At 33.5% G+C, this 27,106-nt stretch overlaps 1 protein-coding gene across 8 annotated transcripts in view; it reads left to right on the plus strand.

Moving 5' to 3' along the window:
* Positions 1–27,106, plus strand: part of WDSUB1 (WD repeat, sterile alpha motif and U-box domain containing 1) — a 63,825-nt gene that overhangs the window by 7,463 nt on the left and 29,256 nt on the right. For 7 of the 8 annotated variants that reach the window (XR_012474288.1, XR_012474289.1, XM_074215918.1 and 4 more), the window contains 5 exons: positions 12,273–12,365; positions 17,533–17,626; positions 19,501–19,534; positions 26,172–26,212; positions 26,311–26,417. Coding sequence is in view for 6 of the 8 variants with exons in the window: in XM_074215918.1 (XP_074072019.1) it covers positions 12,273–12,365; positions 17,533–17,626; positions 19,501–19,534; positions 26,172–26,212; positions 26,311–26,417 (369 nt within the window). In the remaining 2 variants the exon portion in view is untranslated. The remainder of the gene's footprint in view (positions 1–12,272; positions 12,366–17,532; positions 17,627–19,500; positions 19,535–26,171; positions 26,213–26,310; positions 26,418–27,106) is intronic. The other variant, XM_074215920.1, reaches the window with a different exon arrangement.

Consider the following 27,106-nt stretch of genomic DNA (forward strand, 5'->3'; position numbering starts at 1 on the left):
TTTTATAACAGATTTTTGTAAGTTCTGAAGACTTATAAGAAATCTAATTTTTCACTGGTTAACAAGAAAGAGTCTTTAACTTAAGTTGTATTTATATTGAACACAAATTAACATTTGTGAATTTATAGTTCCTTCCTAGGAGATATGTTAAATTTGCAAAATTTCATTCAAATCAAGAATGCACATCAGGAATATATTTAGGTCTAACCCATTCCATATAGTAGTTATGTTCCTCCATAAAAGATGAATTTATTATTTTTAAAGAATACTTTCAGTCAAATGATTAATCCTTGTTTTAATGTATGTAATATCTTAAATAAATCCATTTTTAAATGTTCTGCAGAAATAAAATGAAATACTGACAGACCAATGTAATCTTAGAAATATTGATTGCTTATGATTGAGTTGAGCCAATATAATAAATTAATTTTCCTATTCAGTGTTATAGCATCCAAATGAATATTTTATGCATCTTGACAAAATGATAACAATTCATTTGTAGTTAAAAAATGAAATAAAATGACAAAAATATTCATATCAGAAATCAAATAAAGTAGTAATTATTAGAAGGATTTGGTACCAGCTCAACCTACACATGAACATTTAATGTTTCTCTCTGTCTTTACTTCTACAAGGATTGTTTTATAGTTCATACATTCGTACATTTTTTTGATACAGTTTCTGTGTGTATCTTCCTAGATATATCCCCTAATATTTTATAGCTTCTGTAGTTATTTTGAATGGAATTTTGCTTTTTAGCTTTTCCTGTTAAACTTTGTTGGTAACAAACAGGAATGTTAATGATTTATGAGGGTTTATTTTTTCCTGCAACTTTGCTAAATGTATCCATTTTTAATTGACTTTTGTTTGATTCTTTTAGGGTTTTGTTTTTTTTTTTAGGTTTTTGCAAGGCAAATGGGGTTAAGAGTGGCTTGCCCAAGGCCACACAGCTAGGTAATTATTAAGTGTCTGAGGCCAGATTTGAACTCAGGTACTCCTGACTCCAGGGCCGGTGCTCTATCCACTGCGCCACCTAGCTGCCTCTCTTTGAGGTTTTTAAAGTGAATCTTATCATTAGCAAAAAGTAATCATTAAAATTTTTTTCCCGGGGGCAGCTAGGTGGCGCAGTGAATAGAGCACTGGCCCTGGAGTCAGGAGTACCTGAGTTCAAATCCGGCCTCAGACACTTAATAATTACCGCTGTGTGGCCTTGGGCAAGCCACTCTTAACCCCATTTGCCTTACAAAAAAAAAAAACTAAAAAAAAACTTTTTTTGCCCCAACTTATTACTTCGTACATTTTTTTCCTGCCAATTTTGTAGTCCAGGAACCTAAAGACTTTGAGGACTTACCTCAAAGTCTTAGGTTCCTGAACTATGTTAAGAATTATGTTTAGATCTTTCTGATTCCAAGTCTAGAATTGTATTGTTATGATACCTCTACTGTTACATCATTTATATCATAGCATAGTGCTAGATATAAAATAAGTACTCAGTAAATGCTTGGTGACTGACTAGACATCATTTCTCACTAAAGCTCTATTACCTTCATATATTCGGCTAGGGAGCCTTATCTTTGCTTTGTGACTGAACTCTTCTTTGGAAATCCTGCCCACTATATAAAGATCATATATGTAATATTTCAATAATTGAAGGGACTATATAATCCATGAAAGAATAAAAGGCAGAACCACATTTCTAGCCTAGCTGTAACTTTAAGGAATTTTCCTTCTTTATTGCTAGTTTGAAGTTAAAGGTGTATATTAGAAGAGGAAGAACCAATAATGCCAGTGACAAGCCGAAAAAGTAGTTTGTCCTGATTTTGCCCTTTCTTTTTTGGAATCACTAGCTACCCCCCCCCATTTAACTGTATTTATATGTTTTGCCTAAAATTTTATTAATTTAGCATTGGGGCATGAGTGCCTTCTTGTTTTGACTCCATTCTTGGTCATTGATGTGGACATTCCTTCCATCCAGGACCTCATTTCTATTCCGTCTTGTGAGCTTTTAACTATCTCCTTCAACAACCCTGCAATAAATGACCCACCCAACATGCTAGGGGCCCTATGTACTTTCTCCTGCCATCAAGAAGATACCAGTAGGGCATATGGGATGAAAATTGGTTATTCTCCCTTCTTGCCATATAGTTCACTAATTTTTTTCTAACATACATACATACATATATATACATATATATATATATACATATATATATACTTTCCTGATAATACCCTTTATTCTTGTTCTTCATAGTTCCATATTTGTTTTGTTTCAGAGTACTGACACAGTATAGCAGAATATTGTGATTTCCTCTCTATTGTCTTCTGAGTAATACTGATTTTTTTTATTCTTCAAAGAAGTGTTCCATGATTCAAAACCATACAACATGGCATATTTATATTAAAAAAGATAGGTTTCAAAAGATTGATTTTTAGGGAGAACTTTAGGGTCTAAGAGCTTTGCATTTTTGAAAGGCTATAGTCTTCTCTTTTCCTGTTGAATTGTGGATCCAGTTAATTGTCTATTTGCTTTGCTGTTCATGATGTACATATGTATTTTATATACATATATGTATATATGTAAATATTTGTTCTCATTAGGTTACCTAAATACGTGCATGTCATAATGAACAATTGTCATTCTTCATATACTTGGTTTTTCCTATGTCAAACTAAATTCACTTGAATAGTTATAAAACTTGTCTAGGAGACTCTGCATTGTCATGGGCATGCTAACAGGTACCCTGTCATCCATATATGGAAGCATCTGGAGTGTCTCATCATTTTTAGGGAGTCCCTCTTCAGCTTGAATTCTACATGGCTCTCCTATATATCTCTAGCAAACCTTTAGTGAACATAAATCTCTCCATTTTTATTTTGCATCTAATACATGCAAGAGGGTCAGTGAGCTATTGTATTTTTATTGCTAGCTCTTTAATGAAAACTTTTAAAAATATTTATTTTTACATGTATAGATTATTTTTTCCTTCTCCCTACCCCTCCACTGAACAGAAAAAAGAAACTCTAATAAGAAATATGCATAATTCAATAACAGAATTTTTCCATTGACCAAGTGATAAATTATTTTCATTCTGCATTTTAAGCTTATTGCCTGTCTTGACAGGGAGTAGAACATTTCATCTTGAATGTCCTAGACTTATGTTTTATCATTGCATTAATCAGAGTTCTAGTGTCTTAAGTTGTTTTCTCTTTAATTTTGCTTCCATTGTTTAAATTTTTCCTCTACATTCTGTTATCTTCATTCTGTATTAGATCATAGGAGACTTCCAAGTTTCTTCTGTTAATTTACCATTCACAATTTCTTAATATATACAAAGCAAGCTGTATTCAGGTTATTTAGAAAATAATTCACAGACATAAGGAACTATAATTAAGAGAGATTGGGAAAGACTTCTGGTAAACGATGAGATTTTAGTTGGAATTTTAAAGGAAACCAGAGAAGTTACTAAGCAAAGTTAAGGAGGAGAACATTCCTTGATTGGAGAGCATCCCCTTAATTTGGAAAGAACTGCTATAAATAGTTTTGTAGGGGTGGCTAGGTGTTGCAGTGGATAGAGCACCAGCCCTGGAGTCAGAAGTACCTGAGTTCAAATCCGGCCTCAGACACTTAATAATTACCTGGCTGTGTGACCTTGGGCAAGCCACTAAACCCCGTTTGCCTTGCAAAAACCTAAAATTAAAATTAAAAAATAAAATAAATAGTCTTATAATTTCAGGTCATTTTCCTCTTTATTTGATCACGTTGGGATATAGATCTACAGGTGATAGCGAGGTTAAGGAATATACAAAGTTGGGTTAAATCTTGATGCCTACTTTCAGTTTCCAGAATGATTGAACCAATTCACAGTATCAGTAACAGTGCACTAGTATGTCTAGTTTCTAGTAGTCCCACCAATATTTGTCCTTTTTCTCCTTTATTCTCTTTACAAATCTGGTAGATAGGAAGTGAAGTCTCAGAGTTGTCTTATTTTGTATTTTTAATAATTAGTGATTTAGAGAATTTTCTCAGTGGTTGTTGATATTTTTATGTTCCTCTTTTGAAAATTATTTTCATATTTTTTTAGGGGTTTTTTTTGCAAGGCAAATGGGGTTAAGTGGCTTGCCCAAGGCCACACAGCCAGGTAATTATTAAGTGTCTGAGGCCAGATTTGAACCCAGGTACTCCTGACTCCAGGGCCAGTACTTTATGCACTGCACCACCTAGCCGACCCTTATTTTCATATTCTTTAGCCATTTATCAATTAGGTAATGACTCTTATTCTTATAAATTTTAATTGATTCCTTATATTTCTTAGAAATGAAACCCATGTCAGAGAAACTCACCTCAAAGATTTTTTCCAGTTAATGTTTCCCTTATAATTTTAACTACGTTAATTTAATTTTTTAAAAAAATATTTTAAATGTTTTATCATCAGAATTGACTATTTCATCTCATATCTCTTTTTCATGTTTAGTTCTAAACTCTATTTCTTTTTGGGGGGGGGGGCAAGGCAGTAAGGTTAAATGACTTGCCCAAGGTCACATAGCTAGGTGATTATTAAATGTCAGAGGCTGAATTTGAACTCAGGTCCTCCTGACCCCAGGGCCAGTGCTCTATCCACTGCATCTCCTAGCTGCCCTTGAAGTCTTTAACTGTAAGATCTGAAAGATATCTTCTTTCCTCCTCAAATTTGCTTATATCACCTTTTAAATCCAAGATGTACTCATTTGAAGCTTTTCTTGGTAAATGGTGTGAGGAGATGATCTGTGCCTAATTTTTGCAGATTGCTTTCCAGTTCTCCAAGCAATTTGTGTCAAATAGTGATTTCCCCCACCCCCACCCCCAAGTAGCTAGAGTGGTTAGTTCATTGGATCCAATGCCACTGTATTGATTTGCTTCTGTATTTTGTGTGCCTAATCTCTTTCACCGATTGACCTCTATTTTTGACTATTATCAGATCATCTTGTAATGATTACTTTGTTGTTTAGATTGATACCTGATACTGATTCTTCTTTCCTTCTCACTTATTTTCATTATCCTTGAGAGTTTGACCTTTTGTTCTTCCATATGATTATCATTATTATTTTTCTAGCTCATAAAATAATATTTTGATAGTTTGGTATAAATTCTGAGTAAATTAATTTACCAAATTTTGTCATTTTTATCATATTGACTTTACTTATCCATGGATAACCAATGCTTATCAGGTTATTTAAATTTGTCCTTATTTCCAAAGATATATTTCATAATAGGATTCAAATAATTCTTGTGTATATCTTGGGTAGCTATACTCCTGAATATTTTATCTCTTTGTGGTTATTTTGAATAGCTATCTTGTTATTTTGAATAGTTATCTTGTAGCTCTTCTTGCTGGATTTTTTTTTTGTCTATATCTAGAAATGGTTGTGTCTACTAAAAATAATTTTAGTAGACATATTTTGATTTTAAAAGCAACTTTTTCATTTTTCTGTACAAAATCAAATACTGTCATAGCCAATACACAATAAACATAAGAAAAGTTTCACTAAATCATTTAATTTGATAAAAATATGGCTATTTGGAGTATTGCTTTCCATTTTACCATAATGCCTCCATGCGCTTTACAACATTGATATTTTTTAAAAAGTTTATATTCCCTATAAGAATTGCCTGTTGCTGCCATTCTTCTCTTCTTTGTAAATCAGGCAAATGTTTAAAAGCTAAGTTACATTGGGGACCCTTTTGGTTTTCATTTAATTACTATTAATTTATATTAGCTAAATGAAATTATTGTAGGTTATCTGTTTCCTTTCTTCTCTTGATAAATATTTATTATCACCATGAACCAGTTTATGTACAACAGGATAGAGTTATTTTAATTGCTTGCCATATCTTTTTTCAAGCTTTTGTTGTACTAATTTTGTTGTGACTATTCAGTGGTCTGATTTTCTATAGACAGGTGATTTAACATTGATTAATTAGTAACAAGTTGTTCCTTTTAAATATTAGTAAAGTTTTTTTGAGTGAAAATTGAAATCTTAAAAATATTTTTGGCACACATGATATTAAATTTTTTTCTTTTATGTAGCATAAAGTTTTAAAAATTTGTATTAAATTATTTAAGAACTCTGTCTCATAAATTTTAAATAATTTAAAAAGATTTATGTAACCTGGATGAATTAAAATAGGTATTTATAGTTATATTTCTTTTAAATCATAAATTTCAACCATATAGTTAACATATTAATAGTATGATGCTAAAATATTTCAATTGTATATAAATCCAAAGAGTTATATTATTAAAAAAGTTCTTAAATACTGATTGTAGTTCTATCATATACATATTGTTGGATATCAAACTTGTTATAAAGACAAAAAATAAAAGTTACATTCCACTAGATGCTAACCATTCTTATGTTTTTTCATAGAGAATTTGTTTACTGACATATTTTTAAAAGTTCATTAAAAAATGAAATACTGGATTAAGCTAGGTCAGACTGACATATGTTTAGTTCAGTGTCTTCTCTCTGAAAGTGTATGTTTTGGGCGGCTAGGTGGAGTAGTGGATAAAGCACTGGGCCTAGGAGTCATGAGTACCTGGGTTCAAATCCAGTCTCAGACACTTAATAATTACCTAGCTGTGTGGCCTTGGGCAAGCCACTTAACCCCATTTGCCTTGCAAAAACCTAAAAAAAAAGTGTATGTTTTTATAGCATGAATGCAGAAATAAATGCCACCTGGATGGATAGGCCACAAGGGACCAATTAGGGATTGAAACCAGAAACAACTTTTATTTATTTTTGAAAGGAAATGGGATTAAATGACTTGCCCAAGGTCATTAGCTAGTAAATATCAAGTGTCTAAGGCCAGATTTGAACTCAAGTCCTCCTGACTCAGGTCCATTGCACCACTAGGCAGCTAGATCAGGAGGACTGGAGTTTGAATTCAGTCTCAGACACTTGATACTTGGTAGCTGTGTGATCTTGGGCAAGTCATTAAGCCTGATTGTTTTGCATCCAGGACCATCTCCAGTTGTCCTGATTCATATCTGGCCACTGGACCCTGGTGCCAGTGACTCTGAAGGAGAAAGTGAGGCTGGTGGCTTCGCACAGCACCCCCTCATTCAAATCCAGTTCACGTACTTGTTATGGCATCAACTTCCTGATGTTGTGGTCTTCTTCAAAAATGAAGGACAGGGCGGCTAAGTGGCGCAGTGGATAGAGCACCAGCCAGGAGTCAGGAGGACCTGAGTTCAAATCTGGACTCAGACATTTAATAATTACCTAGCTGTGTGGCCTTGGGCAAGCCACTTAACCCCATTTGCCTTGCAAAACCTTTTTTTTTAAAAAAAAAAGGACAAACATTATGACTATTTTTATAGCAGATCATGATAGTTGCTTCTATGACATCATCCTCAAAGCTCAAGAATACAGTCTAAATTTTAAACTGTAAGGATTTATCATGATTCATTAATCTAGCCAATTGATTGAATATATTAATCTCAATAAGTGAATTCTATTAAGTGTTTGTATTTCCGCAGGTGATTGAAAATTACTTCTCAATTATGATGTACTTAATAGAAATCAGTTACAAAGGCATAACTACTTTTTTATCCAAGACACATAGATTAAAAAGCCTAAAGTATTTAAACTAAGCCTTTATAGCCTCTTACGGTCAATTGGTGATTATCTTCAAGGGGGATTATCCATATTACAGTTGGATTATCCCTAACAAATCTTCCTTTCAACTTTCTTATATAATTATGAAATTAAAACACTTAGTATCTATCTCTTTTCCATAGTGCTTTGCATCTCTTGCTTTGATTTAATATTATGGAAAATGTCATTGTCCATTGATAGCATGGAGTAAAAAAAAAACCTAGAAACAGCTGAACTAGGAGAATGTGTTGGAAAACCACATAACTCCTTAACTCTTCTGCCTGAATAAATGTGACCTCATTATTCTGCTTCAAGTATTATAAATGCTTAGACTTTGTAATACATTAATTATTCAACTATAACTTTAAACATATTCTAAAGACCTCTATTGCATAATAGATAAGAAATTTTATGTTCTGTACACAAACAAATTTTATGTTCTGTATTTTATAACATAAAAATACATCACATAATTAACATTTAATTTTATTTGTCATAAAGAGAATTTTTTTAAAGAAATTCATTAAATGTTATAAATACCACTCGGATATTTGCATTGGGAAAGATTATGGAAAAAACCATTCCAGCTAGGGAAAACAATATTTTAAAAAATCATGAAAGTGAGAATGAATATAGAGTGTTTGGGGAACAAACTGATTTGGTTGGTATCCTGTAGTTTATAAGAATTTTCAAATTTATGGTACTTGGCGAATGTAAGGTTGAGTTTTAGGTAGATAGTAGAGGCCCTTGAAATCCAAGTAGAAGGGGTTTAGTTTGGACTTTGTTCTGTTGGCATTGAAAAGTCATTTAGAGTTCTTTAAAGAAGGTAGTGTTATAAAGAAAGTGATATTTTCACTTTGTGGCTCAGAGTTTGTGGCTATTATGATAGCATTAAATGATGGCAGCAATGGACAAATAAAGTGTTAATTTTAAAGAGATTTTCAAAGATTTTTTTTTAATACAGCGCCTACTTGTTTGTCTATATAGCATAGTATTAGAGTTGAAAAATCGTGAGCTGTGATTTTTGAATCCTGTCTTTGATACTATCTGTGTGACCACAAATCATATAACACCTCTAAGCCTGAGTTCGAATAACCATATCTATGCTGTCTACTTCTTAGGGATATTGTGAAGGTCAGGATATCTTTAGATAATCTATCTATAGTTTTTTGCTGTGCTTGTGGTGGGGCATTTACACAAAAAGACTCATGCAATAGCAAATAGAGGACAGTTCAAATAAGAGATGAGATAGCAAAAGAGAAAAATATGAAAGAAACTTACAATGGATAATTAAACCTATGAAAGTAGATAAATTTGTTTTCTAGAGCTAGAGTTTGAAAAAAAAAGATTAGAAATTTGAGAGTACGCTTTGAATACCACAAGAAGAAGGAAATAAAGAACAAGAACCAGGAGACTAGAGAGCCATGGAAGTTGACGAAAGGAATGATTAGTAATAGATGCTCCCAAGGACTTGGAAGAGACCTATTTGGTGACTGGGTAATCATCATATTATGAGAGAACAGGTACCCCAACATCATACTGATAGTTAAGAGAAAAATGAGAAGTGAGAAAATATATTGTCAAGAAATTTGGCATAGGTTAAAAGATAGGTTAAAATGAAGATTCTTGTAATAGAGTAAGAATAACTATGTTTGATTGCTCACAAATAGAAATAACCTTAGGGGAAAAAAAGAGAAACTTCCTTCACAAAGAGCAAGAAAAGGGGAAAACATACATATAGAAAAAAATAGTGAATTGGAGAGGAGAATATAAGAAAAAATGTTATGTTTGTCCTCTCTCTTTTAGGAAAGTATGCCTGTTCATTTATCCAAGAGTGGGAGAGAGATAAATAGAATTGAGGATTTGTGAAAAAGATTTGGAATAGTCCCATTGGTTAGTTCTCTTTAAGAACAAGAAGCAATTTGTGGTGGCAAAGAATTGGAAATCAAGTAAATGTACTTCTTAGTTGTAATCCAACGGTCTTTGCCTTCTGGAAATATAGTATTCCAGACCCTCCAATCTTTCACTGTTGAAGCTGATAAATCCTGTGTAAGTCTGATTGTGCTTCCTTTGTATTTAAATTGTTTCTTTTTGGCCACTTGCAGTACTTTCTCCTTTATTTGAGAATTCTGGAATTTGGCTATGATAGTCCTTGGAGTTTTTATCCTGGTTCTCTTTCTGGAAGAATTCTATATATTCTTTCAATGGTTATTTTTCTTCTTCATCTAAGAACTTTGGACAGTTTTCCCTGATAATTTGCTGAAATATATTTTGCAGGGTTTTTTTTTTATCTAGGCTTTCTGGGAGACCAATAATTAGTAAATTATCTCTCTTGGGTCTGTTTTCCAGCTTGTTTGTTTTTCCCAATAGGTACTTTATATTTTCTTCAGTTTTTGCAGCCTTTTTACTTTATTTGATGGAATCTTGGTGTCTCAAAGATCCATTGGTTTCTATTTGTTTACTTCTAATTTTTAGGGTTGTATTTTCTTCAACTAGCTTTCGTGTTTTCTTTTCCAGTTGGTTAATTTTACTTTTTGATGGGTTGTTTTCCCTTTCTAGTTGGTTGATTTGAGTTTTAGATGAGTTGCATTTCTTTTCCAGTTTTATTTTTTGAAGAGTTATATTCTTTTTCCAGTTGGTTATTTTTGCTTTTAAATGAGTTAATTTCTTTAGTTAATTTTTCATAATTTTGCATGGCTCTCATTTCTTTTTTCCATTTTTCTTCTTCCTGTCTTCTTTGGTTTTTAAATTATTTTTAAGCTCTTCCAAGAGGTGTTGAACTTGAGTCCAATTTATAGATTACTTTGAGACTTCCCATGTATGTAATTTGTCATTGCTTTCTTCTTCTGAAGTGGCATTTTTTATCATCTCTATTTACATAGTATCTTTCTATGATTAGCAATACTTTAGGTTTTTTGTGCTCATTTTGATTGTTTGAATTGTAGTCCTAGGGATATGGGAATATAGTCTCAAGTTTTCTGATCTGGACTTCTCACTGGCTAAGATGTTGCCTATGCAGCCCAGGTGATGCCTTTTTTGCTGTGGTTTTTTCCCCAACCCAGTCCTGTCATTTACCCCAGTGATCCTGGGGTTCCAGACTTTGCTTGGGGTTGGGACCCTCCCACCTGGCTTGCCATATAGCTGCTGGGACCTTTGCTGTTGTCTAGCTGCTGGGACCTGGACTCCACTGTGGCTAAAAATCTTTTCACTGGCTTTCCATCTTGCCCACCTAGCTGGGCTTTCTTCCCTTTTCCCCTGAAGAGACAAATCTTCATTGAAGATCCTCCAGGATGTCTGCAGTTGAAAAAAAAAAATCTTGTCCTGTAGAGGCTTCATTTGGCATTGGGTAGGGAAAAGTTCTGGGAGCATGTCAACTTTTTTTTTTTAGGTTTTTTGCAAGGCAAATGGGGTTAGGTGGCTTGCCCAAGGCCACACAGCTAGGTAATTATTAAATGTCTGAGACTGGATTTAAACCCAGGTACTCCTGACTCCAGGGCCGGTGCTTTATCCACTACGCCACCTAGCTGCTCCCAAGCATGTCAACTTCTTGCTGTCATCTTGGTTCTGCCCGGAAAGTCCTTAAATGCCTTTTAAAGGGAATATGTAACAAAAAAAGATTAATTAAAAGGATAGATTCCTTTTATCAGGAATGCCTTTTTTAGCCCAATTCCTCTTCTCTTATTACACCTCTCCCATTCTTGGTTCTGTTATCTCCAAACCCTTACATGACTTCATGGTCTGTCTCAATAGAATTGTGCTAGCTTCAGCCTTAGAATCTGTTGCCCTCTTAACATCTTTTGTTCCTGACTTTCCATTCTTGGACTATTATAATGAAATTTAACTGACTCTTATCCATTACAAATTTATGGTATTTAATCTCAGTTCAGCTAACAATTCTTCTACTCTATGTGATATTCTAATTCCCAAAAATCTCCATGCTGTATCAAAAATTTAGTGTCTTTAAAGAAACCCACAGCCAAGCATATATAGGCATACTCACATATACATACATACATGATTTCTTGTCCTTTTACTTTACTAAGATGACCAAGTACAACTGACATGAGAGGTCTTTCAATTCCCCTTATCACTTAAAAAAATTTAATATCCTTTTATATCTTCTTGTTACATGAAATTCCAGGTTAAGGTTAACTCTTTACCTCCACCATTGATCCCATGGTTCTAGCAGGGTGCTATTCCAACAAATCTAATTCTTCTCTTTTCAATCCATTCTCCATACTAGTTCTAAGAACACTGATTTTCAACCTTCTCTCTCCTTCTTTTCTCACTATCTGATGTCTCTTCCTTACCACATGAATTAAATATATTATTATTATCATCATCATCATCATCATCATCATCATTATTATTATCATTATTATTGGGCAGGATCTGAAAGTTTGCCCTTTCAAGAATGTAATTGGTTTTTTTGGAGTCCACAAAAAGATGTGTGACAACAATATACTTAATAAAATCATCATTTTTCTGATATTAGAAGAACAAGAGAAATAAATATTACTTAGGGGAAAATGCTTGAATAGGAATGTTATAAGATCTCAATATGGAAAAAAAAGTTTTCTTGGACCATTAATCCTTTTCATTAATTTTGATTCATTTAAAATATTTAATGTTACCAGATGGTGAGCATGGTCCCCGATTATTCCGAATGGCATCATGTGGTCAAGACTGCCAGATCAAACTTTGGGTTACTACACTTACAGATTTCTTAGGTATGTATGCATCTAGAGTCATATGCAAATAACTTTGTAGATTATTTCTACTAGTCTTTAAAAGAACAACAGTGACTAAGATACTTGAAACTGATCCTAAAACTATTTTTATGTTTGTTACCAAAAAAAAAGTGTTCACATCAAAAAAAAAAAAAGCTATGGTAGACCTTGAGTGAGGTAAAAATAAAATTTGGATAAAATATTGTTCCTGACTTTATAAAAGTTACAATGTAGTTAGGGGAGATGATAAACTACAGATATCTGCAATAATATTAAATGATAGCTTCACCAGAGAATTGTAAAGTACCAAGTGAATTTTGAAGGGAAAAGTTGTTTCTGAAACAATCAGATAGCTGATATGTCTTCTCCCATGTTATCCTATATATATATATATATATATATACATATATATGTATATATATATATATATATGTATATGGGTATATATATATATATGAACTTCATTGTCTCCTGATATGATGTAAGCTCCTCAAGGGCAAGGAGTCTTCCTTTGTCTCTTTTTTGTCTCAGTGTCCCTAGTACTTAGCACAGAGCTTGGAATATGGTAAGAATTTAATATTTGTTGATTGAAAGCTTCTTTTTGTTTTGAATTGGGCTTTAAAGGATAGAAATTCAGGGTGGCAGGAAAACAGCATTTTAGTAGAATCCAGTTGAGTTGGAGCTTAGTGTATATAGAGGTGTATAATATGAGAGGTTAGAAAAGTAGTATGGTGTCAAGTGGTATAGTATTTTGAAGGCCTGGAAAAGGAGCTTGAAATTTGGAAAGCAATAAAGGGTTTCTGTAGTTTTGTTTGTTTTTACTAGAATAATGCACAATGAAGATTATTCCCCAGATACTTTGTTGTTGTTTTTTGTTTGTTTATTTTTGCACGGCAATGGGGTTAAATGACTTGACTAAGGTCACATAGCTAAGTAAGTATTAAGTGTCTGAGGCTTGATTTGAATTCAGGTCCTCCTGACTCCATGGCCAGTGCTCTATCCACTGTGTCACCTAGCTGCTGCTCCCTAGATACTTTGAGAGCTAAATAAGAGGAGGGAGAGGTTAGAGGCAGGAAAGCTTATTAAAGCTATTACAATAGTCCAGATATGTAGTAATCCAGGCCTTTTCCAGTGCCTAAACTTATCCATGTTAGTCACAACCTTTTCTGTATTTGTCACACTCTCTCCTATCTTTTCCATTGTTCCCTCAACCAACCCGTTTAAAACCCTGAGAGAACTCCAGCCTAACTCCATATCACTGTGGATAATCAAAATCTCTCTGAACTTATTCTTTAATGCTTAACAAATTTCTCCCTGGTCATATCTTCCCCAACCTGGTGATTCTGAATACCAGCTCTCATTCAAACTTCATTCTACATCTCCAACTGCCTAATCTCTTATTTCCTTCCACCTCAACCCATGCTCTCCACACCTTCCAGTGTCTTGCTACTCATACCTTCATTTGTGTTTTGGAATGCCTGCTCAATAAGCAGTAAACATATTTTAAATCTTTTCCTTTCCCCATCTTTCAATCTTCTGACTCTGAGGGAGCTAGGTATCTGCTGTGCTTTTTCAGGACTGGCTGACCTTTAATTAATCCCTTCCAACTCACTAGTAGAGGTGGAGATGCTGAAATACTACTCTTCCCCTTCTAGGTTCTCCATCTACATATTCTCCTCTTTGAGATCATTACAATCTGCATCTACCACCCAGTCAAAATCCTGGTTGCTGTTGTCTGTAGATCTCTAGAACATTCCTCTTCCTCAATGAATTTGTTTTCTGACTTAGAGGTTTTTTTCATTTCAATGTATATAGTAATATATACATAGTACATCGTTATAAACATTCTAACTTCACAGTTCCTAAGCTAACTCTTTTCATATGACTTAACTTCTTACTCACACAGAAAGATGTCTATCTCATACATGTACCACTTCCATGTTTATGAACTCTGAAATTCCCTCATGTGATAGACTATTGTCATATCACGCCTCTCTTTGCCTTGCAACCCCAAACCTGTTCCTCATCCACAGTGACCTCCAATACCTCTCTCCCTTAATTCTTTCCTGTCTATAACCTCTCTGCTCACATCTCTAGACTGACGACTTCCAGAATCACATCTCCAGCTTTCAATAAGACATTTCAAACATTTAAACTCATCATTTGCAAAACTGAACTTATCTTCTCTTTCCCCCACCACCATCCATTTCCTTTCCTAATTTCTTTATTTCTGTGGAGGATATCCCCATTCTCCCAGGCACCAGGCTCACCACATGTTCTGACAAACAGTCTGCTGCTTAGGCCTTTTGATTTTACCTTTGAAGTATTACTCATTTACACTACTGCCATCAGCACTCTTGTACAGGCCCTCATCACTTCACACTGAAAGTTTCTTTCAATTTCATTCCATCATTCACTCAGTTATTAAAATGTTTTTCTTAAAGCACGGATCTGACCATGTCTTTATTCCTCCCATGCCTCTCCCTGCTGCCTCCACCTCTAGATTAAATATTCACTATTGTTCCTTGAACAAGATACTCTCTCTCCTGACTCTGTTTTCATTATCTTTCACTGACTGGAATGTTCTCCCTCCTCATTGTTACCTTGTGTTTGTCCTGTCTGCTTTACATTCCAGCCAAAATTTCAATTTTTTATAGGAAACCTTTCTCAAGCCCCCTTAATTGTAGTGCCTTCCTTCTATTGATTAGTTCTCACTTATCCTGTCTTTAGCTTATTTGTACATACTTCTTTGCATATTTTCTCCCCCCCATGTGAGTTCCTCTGGAAGAGAGACTGTCTTTTTGCCCTTCTTTGTATCCCCAGTGCTTAGCACAGTGTCTGGCATATCTTAGGAACTTTTATATTTATTGATTGACTGACTACACTTTGATAATTGTTCTGTTATCAACACATTGCCCTTCAGATTAGACCTTTCCTTCTCATATTCCTCCCATCTCCTTGCAGTCCACAAAAACCTGACTTCTCCAGGTATTAGCTTATTCTCTTCTCTCTAGTATGGGATATACCTTCATTTTCTGCCCTGCTTCACCTTTCCTTCCCCAAAGTGAGCAGAGCAGGAAGAGGAAAAGGTAAAGGTATATATATCTTGTTCCTTACTCTATTCTCCTCCTACCACCATGCATGCAACCTCTAACTGACCTATTTTGAGATTCATGCCATTGAATTATTTCATTCTACCTGGATCATTGTGAATATTTTCATCTCCCCCATGAGATCCCTCCTTTTTCAGTTAATTTAGTACTTGGCTCACAGTATTTGTTTCACCAAACCCTCTCCTTATAATTTGGGATTTCATTTTATTTGCTGATGTTCACCTACAAATACTTGCATAGCCTCCTTTGTTCATGATTTTCTAGTTCATGATGAAAAAAATTAAAAGATAAAGAAAATATGTTTTTATTCTATATTTCTATTAATTTTCTGAAATTATGATTAATTTCAGAGTTCTAAAGTCTTTCAACGTAGTTTTCTTTTGAATTATTTTGGTCTTTTGCTAAAATTTTCTTCTGATTCTGTTCTTTACATTTTGTGTCAGTTCATAAAATATTCTCAAGTTTCTCTTCATATTTGTAAATCCCTTCATCTTACAGATGAGGGGACTGAGATCTACAGAACTGAGCTGATTTCCTCAAAGTCACATAATAAGTATTAGTGCTAGGTCAGTGTATGCAGAAAACAGAATGTACCAGAATACTCCAAAAGAAGAAGCTGTAAAAAGGAAAGGTGAAACAGTCATTGTAATTGAAATGTGAGAGGACTTTAGAGCCTTGTGATATAAATATAGACTGGTATAATGGGAAAGCATCAACAGACCAGTATGACAAACAGATTCATTTATTTTAATTTTAGGTTTGTATTCTCTTCCTCTTAATCCATACTTTCCCTCATTTAGAAACACCTTCTGAAAAAAACAAGAAAAACAAACCCTATTGTTCATATGAGTAATCAAGAGAAACAAATTCCTTCATTGATCACATCAAAAAAAAATATGTTCTATCTGTGCTTCAAATCCATCACCCTTCTCTCTGGAAGTGGGGAGCATGCTTCATTATGAGTCCTCTGAAATTGTGATTGGTCATTGTGTTATTTAGAATCCCTAAATTATTCAAGGTTGTTCATCTTTACAATATCATGTATAAATTGTTCTTCAGGTTCAACTCACATTGCTTTGTATCATCATTTCATCTTAGTCTTCAGAGATTTCTCTGAAATAATTCCCTTTATTTCATATAGCATAAACATTCCATCACATTTATATACCTCAATTTGTTTATCTCTTACTCAGTTGATAAGTATCTCTTCAGTTTCCAGCTCTACACTATTAAAAGAAACTCTGTAAATATGGGGGTTTTTTTCCCTCTTTTTTGGTTCTCTTTTAGGGTATACAACTAATAGTTGACATCGCTGAATATCAATAGTTTGATCACAGTTTTGGGCATAATTCCAAATTGCTTTTAGTCTGTTTCCTGTTTGGGGTATTTTTTTTTTACTACCACAAAATGCATTGCTATGAATATATGTATATGAATTATACTAATTCATAACACACTGCATTGATAAAGAAAATATTCACTAAATCCTTTAAAAGTAAAATAAAGGATTATTAAATAATACCAGCTCATGAATACTTTGAAATGTTTATTTTTCATTTAAATTTATTATGTTTAGCCCGCTGCAAAAAACTTCATATTACAAAGTGAAATTTATAATTTAGAAAAGAAGAAAAAAATTTAGAAATAGTTTATTGATCATCAGTTTAAGTTTTCATTATTTCTCATAAAGATTTATTATTTTATTGTCTATAGAGAAAATGTATTGAGATCAGGCAATTGTCTGTTGGAGAAATCAACCCAAGTTCTTTTGCTGATGCCTAGTTTTATTTCAGAAAAGTTAGAAAAAAATGTGTTCCTTTCTCTTCCCCCCATTTTATAAGATTATACTTTAAAATATTCATAGTTAGCTTAATTTTAGATATTTAAAACAAATTATATATATATATATATATACATATGCATTTAAATAATGAGATCTGAGATCTGGCCTTAATAAAAAATTATCAGGCTGTTTTAAACTGTTTGGTTGACAATAAATGGCATTTCAAATTCTAAATATTATTTTATTATTTTTCTTACTATGCTCATTGCAGGTTTTGAATTGAAGTATAAATGTACACTGAGTGGACACTCTGCTCCAGTTCTATCTTGTGCTTTTTCTTATGATGGTCAGATGTTAGTTTCAGGGTAAGCTATTTAATTTCGTTTTTGTGGTTAATTATGTTTTGAGTTATGGAAGAGTGACAATATAATAAAGTGAGCTCAGTTCAAAGTTTAAAGGCTGTCCTCTTAGGAAATAATTTAACAATTAAAATTAACAAGAAATTATTACTTGTATGATGAAATAACCTCACTTTTAAAATTTGTGCTGTGTGAAATTATAAATCTAGTTCTCTGAGATGTTCTCACTCATTGGTTTTTTGGTTTTGTTTTGTTTTCTTAATATTGAAATGGTAGTCTATCCATTATTGTGCTGTAATTCCTCCTTGTCTATCTTTTCTATGATGTTAGATGAGGAAATAATGAGATAGAGCTCTCTGGAAAGTGCTTCAGTTTTTTTTCAATGAAATATGAGGCAGGTTCTAAGTTGAGAAAATGGCAGGAGGAGAAGCTATATGTGGTTTGAGGAGGAATGCAAAAATTTGGCAAAGTTATTCTTGCAATTGGAATACTGAATCAAAAAGAAGTACCTTGCATGTGATCAGTTAAGATTAATATGTTATAAATTTGTAGTGGATCAAGTTAGTAAGATTTCATGGTTTCATACACAGCTGTAAATCTGTACCACATACAATTTAACAAATTATGTTTTTAAAAAATTTATATATTTAAGGCAGTGGGGTTAAGTGACTTGCCCAAGGTCACACAGCTAGGCAATCATTAAGTGTTTGAGGTCATCAGATTTGAACTCAGTCCTATCCTGAACTCTATCTACTACACCACCTAGCTGGCCCAATTTAACAAGTTATTGCCAAAGCTATCTTGTTTTGTCTGTTTTTTTATACTGACTTACCTCCTTGAAATTATTTAATATCCTTCAAAAATCTGTTCTTATTCCTCTTGTTAGAATTCTGTTAACTCTAGACATGTTCTACTTCTTCTTTCCCAAGTTCCTTTGCCCCCAAAACCTTGAGAGAAAGAAAAAACAAAACCTTTGTATCAAATCTGCATTATCAAACCAAACAAATCAAACTGTTTTTGGCCAAAAATGTTTATCTCATTTGAGCTCATCACCTCTGTTAGAAAATAGTTACCATTTTGTAATCACTGTTCTTATGGAGCTATAGTTGGTCATTGCATTGATTAGAGTTCTTAGACCTCTTGTCATTTTTCTTTGTATTATTTTTATTGTATAATTTGTTCTCTGGGTTCTCCTGATTTCACTCTGCAAAAGTTCCTATGATTCTTCTCATGTTTAACTGAAATTGTCCCTTTTTTCATTTCTTATCACACAGTTATATTCCATTATATCCAAATACTATAATTTGTTCAGTCATTTGAACTATTGTGTTAAAGCTAGTAAAATAATATTATCATCACTACAGGACATGTTGATTACTGTCTTTATTTTAAATAATTTGTTTTATATGCTATAAACCTATAGTAGAGATGGTATAAATTTTGATAAACTTTTCTGAAAGTAAAAAAAAACAAATTAGAGTATTTGTGCTTCATCTTAAAGTATAAAACTTCATTCTTAAAAAACATTTTGCCCTTTTCAGGGCAAGTGATTGTTTAAGAATAGTTCATGTGACTCTAGGACTAAATTTAGAATTTTGTATTTAAAAAGAGGAACAAAATCAAAATGCAGCATTACAGTCATACATGGTCTACTGAACTATAAACAGTATTTCTTCCTTTTGCGATGTTACTTTTCAAAAACTAGAAATGTATTTTAAATATTTTTGTGTTATATTGATGTTTTTCCATTTGAAAATTATGTATTTGTTTAATTTTTTCTTTTCCTTGTCGAATTGTTAATATTTTAATTACAATTTAGGTAAATTTAGAATTTTACCTATTTATAAAAATATTCACACAATTTTTTTCTTTTTTTAAAGATCTGTGGACAAATCTGTGATTGTATATGAACCTGTAAGTATTTCAACATCTAGTATTGATATATAATATATATATACATATATATGTTAAAAAAAGAGCACTATCCTTTAAATTTGGATTTTGTAACAGACAAATAAGATGATAAATTTATTCAATCTTTTTTTCTGCATTTGTGTGTGTTCTCAAATAATTAAATTGCTGCTTCAAATTTTACAAGACTTATGACTTCACCAGTTTTAATATTTCTTTGTTCATGTTTCCAATGTTTAATAGACCATCTTTGTGAGTTGCTGTGAACCCGATAAAACAGCAGTTTAATACTTAGTGGCCAAATTTCTGCTAATAGGCTTCTTTGAACTTCACTAATATAGTTTAACTACCAAATGATTTTCCTAAATCACACATCTGACCAGTTTTCAGCCCTACTCAGTAAACTCAGTCTAGAGCTTTTCTCTTATCTATAGGATCAATTATAAACATTTAAGCATTGCCAATTTGTTGCCTTAAGTTTCACTAGTAAATTAATTGCCTCAAGAATACCAAAAACCCCCCATAAAACACCCTAGTCAATAAATATCCTATTTCCCAGGAAGATGTTGTTGCCATATGCAACAGTTAGGATATAAAGTCATTTGTAAAATCTCATGAGGAAGATTTATTGATGATTATGAGCAGTATAAAGCTGAAAGAAACAGAAGAGGGTAAAATCAATCTATAGAATGCTTATAACATATCGAAGTAAGTAAAGTCATCCAAAGGAAATTCAGAGTTAAAAAATGAAAGAACTAAAAACTAAAGAACAGTAAAGATGATTTGCAAAAAAATTTAAACAACTCATTTTCTTTGTATAGGCATGTTGCACCACCATACTTGGAACCTAATATTACTGTCCCAGATGTACTTATCCAGACATGGCACAAAAAGTGAACTAAAGGGGAGGAAAGCAGCTATGTTGAATGAAACATGTATAGAAGTCACTATAGGTGATATAAGTGATGAAGAAAACATCAGTTGCTGTCTACCTTTGTGCCTGTTTATCATATTTATGCAGAATCTTTGATTCACCAATGCATAAGTTGAGGGCCTCTTCAGGGAGGGTATTAATAGGGAGCAAGAAGCCTTTTATAAGCAACATTCATCAGTGGATCACATCTTTACCATTTCACAATCAACTGAAGCTTTAACTTTGGTAGGCTTTATAACAGGATACGTGCCCTCTTCACCTTCACTTCTTAGATTCCCTTGCTTCCTTTCTGGTTTAGTTTAGTTGCTTTCTTTTTGTATGAAGCCTTTCCTAATCCTTCCTGCTTGTGCCTTATTCTGAAAATTATCTTATATTTATTCTGTATTTATCTATATAATAATAGAGTAATTATTTATAATAATTTTTTGTACATGTTGCTTCCCCTAGGTGAATTTTAAGGTCCTTCAAGGTGGAGGTATTTTCACTTTTCTCTTTGTCTTCCCATATTTTTGCAGTACCTGACACATAGCAGATGTTCATATGTCTTTTGATCTATTAGTAAATTATTAGACTTATACTCAAAGCCTTTTTTAGTGTGGCACAACCTGACAGTTTACATTCCACTAGCATAGCCTTTGAGAACCTCTTATTTTCATTGTTGAATTGTTTCCGTCATGTTCAACTCTCCATGACCCCATTTGGGGTTTTCTTGGCAAAGATATTGTGGTTCTCTGTTTCCTTCTCCCTTTCTTTTTTTATAGATGAGGAACTGAGATAAACAGGGTTAAGTGACTTGCCCAGGATCTTATAGCTAATAAGTGAACTGATATCAGATTTGAACTCAGGTCTTCCTGACTCCAATACTGGCACATTTTCCCTTATCTTTACATGCAGTATAATTGTTTGGGGTTGTTCTCTTAAATATTTTAACATATGATTTTTTCAGTTAGGCAAACCATTCTGATGTAGTAAAAAGAAAATTGGATTATACAATTCAGAAGACCTGGGGTGATATCCCAGTTTTTTCTTCTTAATGTAACCTTGGGAAATCACTTTATCTTTCAAGCCCTCAGATTGTTCATCTGTAAAATGGGAGATAGGTGGAATAGATCTTTTCTAGCTCTAACTCTTTGATAAAGACTTCAAAACACCAAAGGGAAATGTAGATTCAAGGAGCTACATTCAAGAAGTAACTTAAAACATTTTCTAATATTCAGATATAAATAAGCCATAGATAGTGATAGATCATGTACCTTCAAATAATAGAAATCACTTTGTTTCATACAGCAGTGTGAAATTATCTCTATTAATATACTTTGCTACATGTGATTATTGAATTATAAAGTTAATGCTCAGACATAGTAAGAATAATTTAACTATGCCAAATCTTAATTTTCTTTGGGAATTAGAATCACATGAACAACTGAAACTCATGGATAAGGAATCCAGTATAACTGAACCTCCATTCTCTATTATCTAATGACAAGAGCCAAGATTGGATTGGAAAGATAAGATTAGTATATAGAAGGATTCTAAATGCTGGTTTAATTCAGTAAGCCTTTTAAGAGAAGTGATTTCATGAAATAATGATTTAGGAAAATCAATGGAGAGAATATAGGGTCATAGATTTAGAGCAGAAAGGTATCTGAAATGCTGTCAAATTCAAATCTGTTATTTTTAAGTAACTTGTTCAGGGTCATCATCAAGCAAGTGGGATTGGAATTTGGATTTCTTGACACTTAAGTTGAGTGCTTTATCTGTCATGTAGAGCTGCCCATTCAGCTCTACATTTTTTACCCATAATTATTAAAATTTTTTATACAATGAGATTCATTCTTTCATTCAGGAAATATTTATTGTTATATGTAAGCTGCTGTATAGCACAGAAAGGAATAAGATAGAGTTCTTGGCTTTCAAATGTTCAAATTCCTTTTTCTCCAAGGAATAAAGGACTTCAATCAACTTTAAATTATCTTTGGTCACAAAAAAATCAATCTTTAAACAGGCTGATCTTAGGTGTATAGTCTGGTTTGAATTAGAATGGAAAAGTACTAAAAGGGTCTTAGAGCTTTATGGAGGTACCACCCCCTTTATATCTCTCTTTTACTTTTTAAACTCTTCTGTTCTCTTTTCCTTCAGATTGTTTTTTGGGGAAGGGGAAAGGCAATTGGGGTTCACTTGTACAGGATCACACAGCGAGTGTCAACTGTCTGAGACTGGATTTGAACTCAGAGGCTCCTGATGACTCCAGGGTTGTTGCTCTATCCACTGCATCACTTAGATTTACAGTGATTAAATTGCTCTCTTCCTGTCAGTGTTCCAAATACCTTTTTCCTTTTTCTATTTTTATTGTCTTTTTATTGACCACAAAACAATTCCTCTTTCTCATATGTTCTTAATCTAGTGCTTTCTACTACTTTTTCCTCACTTGTAGATTGACAATGTTCAGATCACCCAAGGTTATTTAAACAACCAAAAAAAAACCCCAAACCCCAACTTCCTTTGATCTGAATTTCTCCCTCAAGCAATTCAATTTTCTCTCTACCAATCTTTACTGCTAATCACTGTTTTAAATCTGTTTTCTTTCACTTACACTGTATTGAAACTTATAACCAAAGCTATTAATGTAAATATTAAATAGAAAGTCTAATGGCCTTTTTTTCAGATACCATTTCCTTAATCTTTCTTCAGTGTTAATAATGCTGCCCTTGATGACATTCTGTTCATCCTTGATTTTAATAATATTGCATTTTCATGGTTTTTGACTTACTTTTATAGCCACACTTTCTCTGTTCTCTTTATTGATTACTTACCCAGTCTCTTATATGTGGGCATACCTCTTGGAATTTTTCTTGTCTTGTTTTCTTACATTTATTTTCTTCTTTGATATTCTGAAACTCATTCACGTCTATAGCTTCAATTACACATTTTTTAGTTGTCTCTTAGACACACCTCAGGGCATTTCTGTTACTGAATATCTTCATCTGGCCACCAGTATTTCCTCTCTCATAAACCTTCCATTTGATGTCACCATATTTCACTAATTCTGCTTAAAACCTTAGAGACATGCTTGACTCTTCCCTCTTTCTCATTTTTTGTATCCAGTCACTTGCTAAATTCTGTTGATTCTGCCTCAGTGATATCTTTCTAATCCTTTCTCATTTCTATTTCTACCTTAAATACCTTTCAGGCACTTATTGCCTATCTTCTAGACCCGTGATGTCAACTGAAATAGAAATGACAACCACTAAACCAGATGTAACATCTCCTATAGGTTCATATTGACTTAAAAAAACCTCATCTCAACATTATCTGTTTCATCATATTTTTGTTATTTTGTTCAATATTTTCTAATTACATTTTAGTCTGTTTTAGGCCACACTCAGGACTATTGTATACCCTGTATTTTTGCACTTATCTTAGATTCTAATAATAATAACTTAAATTTAAATAAATTTTAACTGACAAAATTTTTTTCAATAATCCAGAGGAAGGAAGATAGAGTATTATTATCCTCACTCATAGATGAGGAAACTGTTAGTGTGTAGTTGCATGATCTTCTGAATGTAGATGATTGTGTACTCAAATGTAGCCCCTGAAGCTGAGATGCAATAAAGTATGGATGAATTCTCTGCCTCCTGGGATAACTTTGGTCTAACCGTTAACACCAAGAAAACACAGGTGCCCTATCAGCCAGCACCACAACATCCATATGTGGAACCATCAATTTCAGCAAATGGATAAGTTTTTGAATACTGTGGACAAGTTCACTTACCTTGGCAGTGTCCTTTCTATGGAGGTACACATTGACAATGAGGTTGGCACACACACATTGCCAATGCTAGCTCAGTATTTGGGAGATTTCAAAAACAAAGTGTGGGAGAGAAGAGATGTTAGACTGACTACCAAATGAAGGTCTACAGAGCTGTTGTGCTAACTTCAATGTTATATTCTGAGAAACCTGGACAGTCTTCCAGCACTATGTCAAGAAACTGAATCACTTCCATTTAAATTGTCTTAGGAAGAGTCTGAAGATCAGCGGTCAGAAGATGCTAGACACTGAGGTCCTCTTGAGCTAACCTGTCTAACATTCCAATAGAGTGCAAGTATGATGGGCTTGTCACAATGTTAGAATGCCAGACATATGCTTACCAAAAAACTATTTTATATAGAACTTGCACAGAGCAAATACTCACAAGAGGATCAGAAGAGGTGTTACTGGGCCACCCTGCAGGTCTCATTGAAGAACTTTAGAATTGATTGGATAGCATGGGAAAGACTGGCATAGGACTGTCCAGCATGGTGTGCCCTCATCAGTGAGGGTGCTTCGCTCTATGAGGAGGATAGAATTGTCTCAAAGAAAGCATGACATCCATAAGTTTAGGGTGCCCACCCCAGGTGCTCACATGGACTATTTGTGCCCAACCTGTGGTAGAACATTCTGAACTCATATTGGTCTGATAAACCACATTCAGACACACTGTAATTTGTCTCAAAAATAGTGATTCACTCTGATCTTCTTCCATAACAAAGGATAAGAACCAACCAATCAACCAACTGTCCATTCTTGCCATTTCTTCACTTGTCATGGGTTTCAGTTTCTTCATAGTTTTATTCTTTTTCCTAGTCTGAAAGTCCTTCTCTTTAGTTAAAAATAAAATAGAATCAAAACAGGAAGGTGGTAGTGCCATTCTTCATTACTATCTCATCTGTTATAGTGAGTCTATCCTTTAATATTCCTCTTGGCTCTGGTCCAGCATGTACCACCATTGCCATCGTTTTTTTTTGTCCCTAACTTTCATTACCAACCTTTTCTAGTTATGAAATTTACCTTCTTACATGACTTTTCAGTTGCCTGTCCTTGTTTCATTTTCTCCTAAATACCTTTGTTTTTAATTAATGTGGCATTAAAGAAGTACTATACTTGGGATCAAAGGAGAAATGAGTTTAGATCTGGTCTGTGTGATAACATTAGTTGATAGCCTTAAATTCATGTTGACATTGCTGTGTTGGCATAGGAAATAAAGATACAAGTTACTGAAATCAAGGAAACAAGGAGCCATAAAATCAAAATTGACCTAGTGGTCAATAAACAGAAATGATGATGATGATGATGATGATGATGATGATGATGATGATGATGATGACGACGACGACGACGACGACGACGACATTAGCTAACATTGTTATATTGCTTACTGTGTAACAATGCAGTTCTTTAAGTACTAAGTACTTTACAATTATTGTCTCCTTTGATCCTCACAACAACCCAGAGTGGTGGATGATATTATTATCTCCATTTTACAGATGAAGACACTGAGACAAAGAGAGGTTAAGTCACTTGTCCAGTGTCACATAGCTCTTATGTTTTGAACCATTTAGTATCAAGTAAGCTATTAAACATCAAGAGGCCAAATATGAACTCAGGGCTTCCTGACTCCTGGCTCAGTGATCTATCCATTTTGCCACCTACTGTTAAATGTTGATTTTGGAAAAAATATACAGACAACTGGTAAATTTTATTATTGTGGTCTGTTATGTCATTTGTTCTCCATTGTTTTTCTTAGTTATTATGAATACCATAAATGATAAATTCCATGTAGAGACACAGACGTACTGATGTGTAGTAAACTTAAAATTTAGGAAAAAATACAGGAAATTTCTTCTTATTATATAAACAAAAGACTTTTTTTTTCCATTTTTCAGAATACTGGGAGCATTCTTCACACTTTGACTCAGCATACCAGGTGTGACCTTAACATCACATTTTATAAATATTATTCAAGAAAGCTACTTATTTAGAAAACATATAATATTAAATTCCATAGTTCTTTTTCTTTTCTAGGTATGTTACAACCTGTGCCTTTGCACCCAATATTCTCTTACTTGCCACTGGATCAATGGACAAAACAGTGAACATCTGGCAATTTGAGCTGAAAGCACATTGTCAAGGTTAGTAGGAATATTACTTGTAACCTAACACAAACCTTTTAGCATTTAGTTTGGAAATACAGTAAATCCTGTGACAAGATTGCTTGTTCAAATTCCTTTCCTTAACATAAAGCGTGAAACATAGATTTATTATAATATTTAAAATCCTTTCAGAGAGGTCAGGGTTAATAACTAAAGTACATTAAAACTGTAGGAAGGTGCTTTTAGTGTCCAGTTGTTGTGTGTTTTTGCTAAATATACTCTCACAATTTCTGTTTTTGTAATTTTTATAGAATTCTATTTAAGAATAAACAGTTTAGGGGTGGCTAGGTGGCGCGGGGCGGCTAGGTGATGCAGTGGATACAGCACTGGCCTTGAAGTCAGGAGTACCTGAGTTCAAAGCCAGCCTCAGACACTTAATAATTACCTAGCCGTGTGGCATTGGGCAAGCCACTTAACCCCATTGCCTTGCAAAAACTAAAATAAATAAATGAATGAATGAATGAATTTTTAAAAAAGAATAAACAAGGGGCAGCTAGGTGGCACAGTGGATAGAGCAGCGACCCTGGACTCAGGAGGACCTGAATTCAAATCCAGCCTTAGACACTTGATAATTGCCTAGCTCTGTGGCCTTGGGCAAGCCACTTAACCCCATTTGCCTTGCAAAAAACCTACAAAAAATAAACAAACAAACAAACAAACAAATAAAT

This window comes from Macrotis lagotis, chromosome 1 (assembly GCF_037893015.1).
Source record: "Macrotis lagotis isolate mMagLag1 chromosome 1, bilby.v1.9.chrom.fasta, whole genome shotgun sequence".
NCBI lineage: Eukaryota > Metazoa > Chordata > Mammalia > Peramelemorphia > Peramelidae > Macrotis > Macrotis lagotis.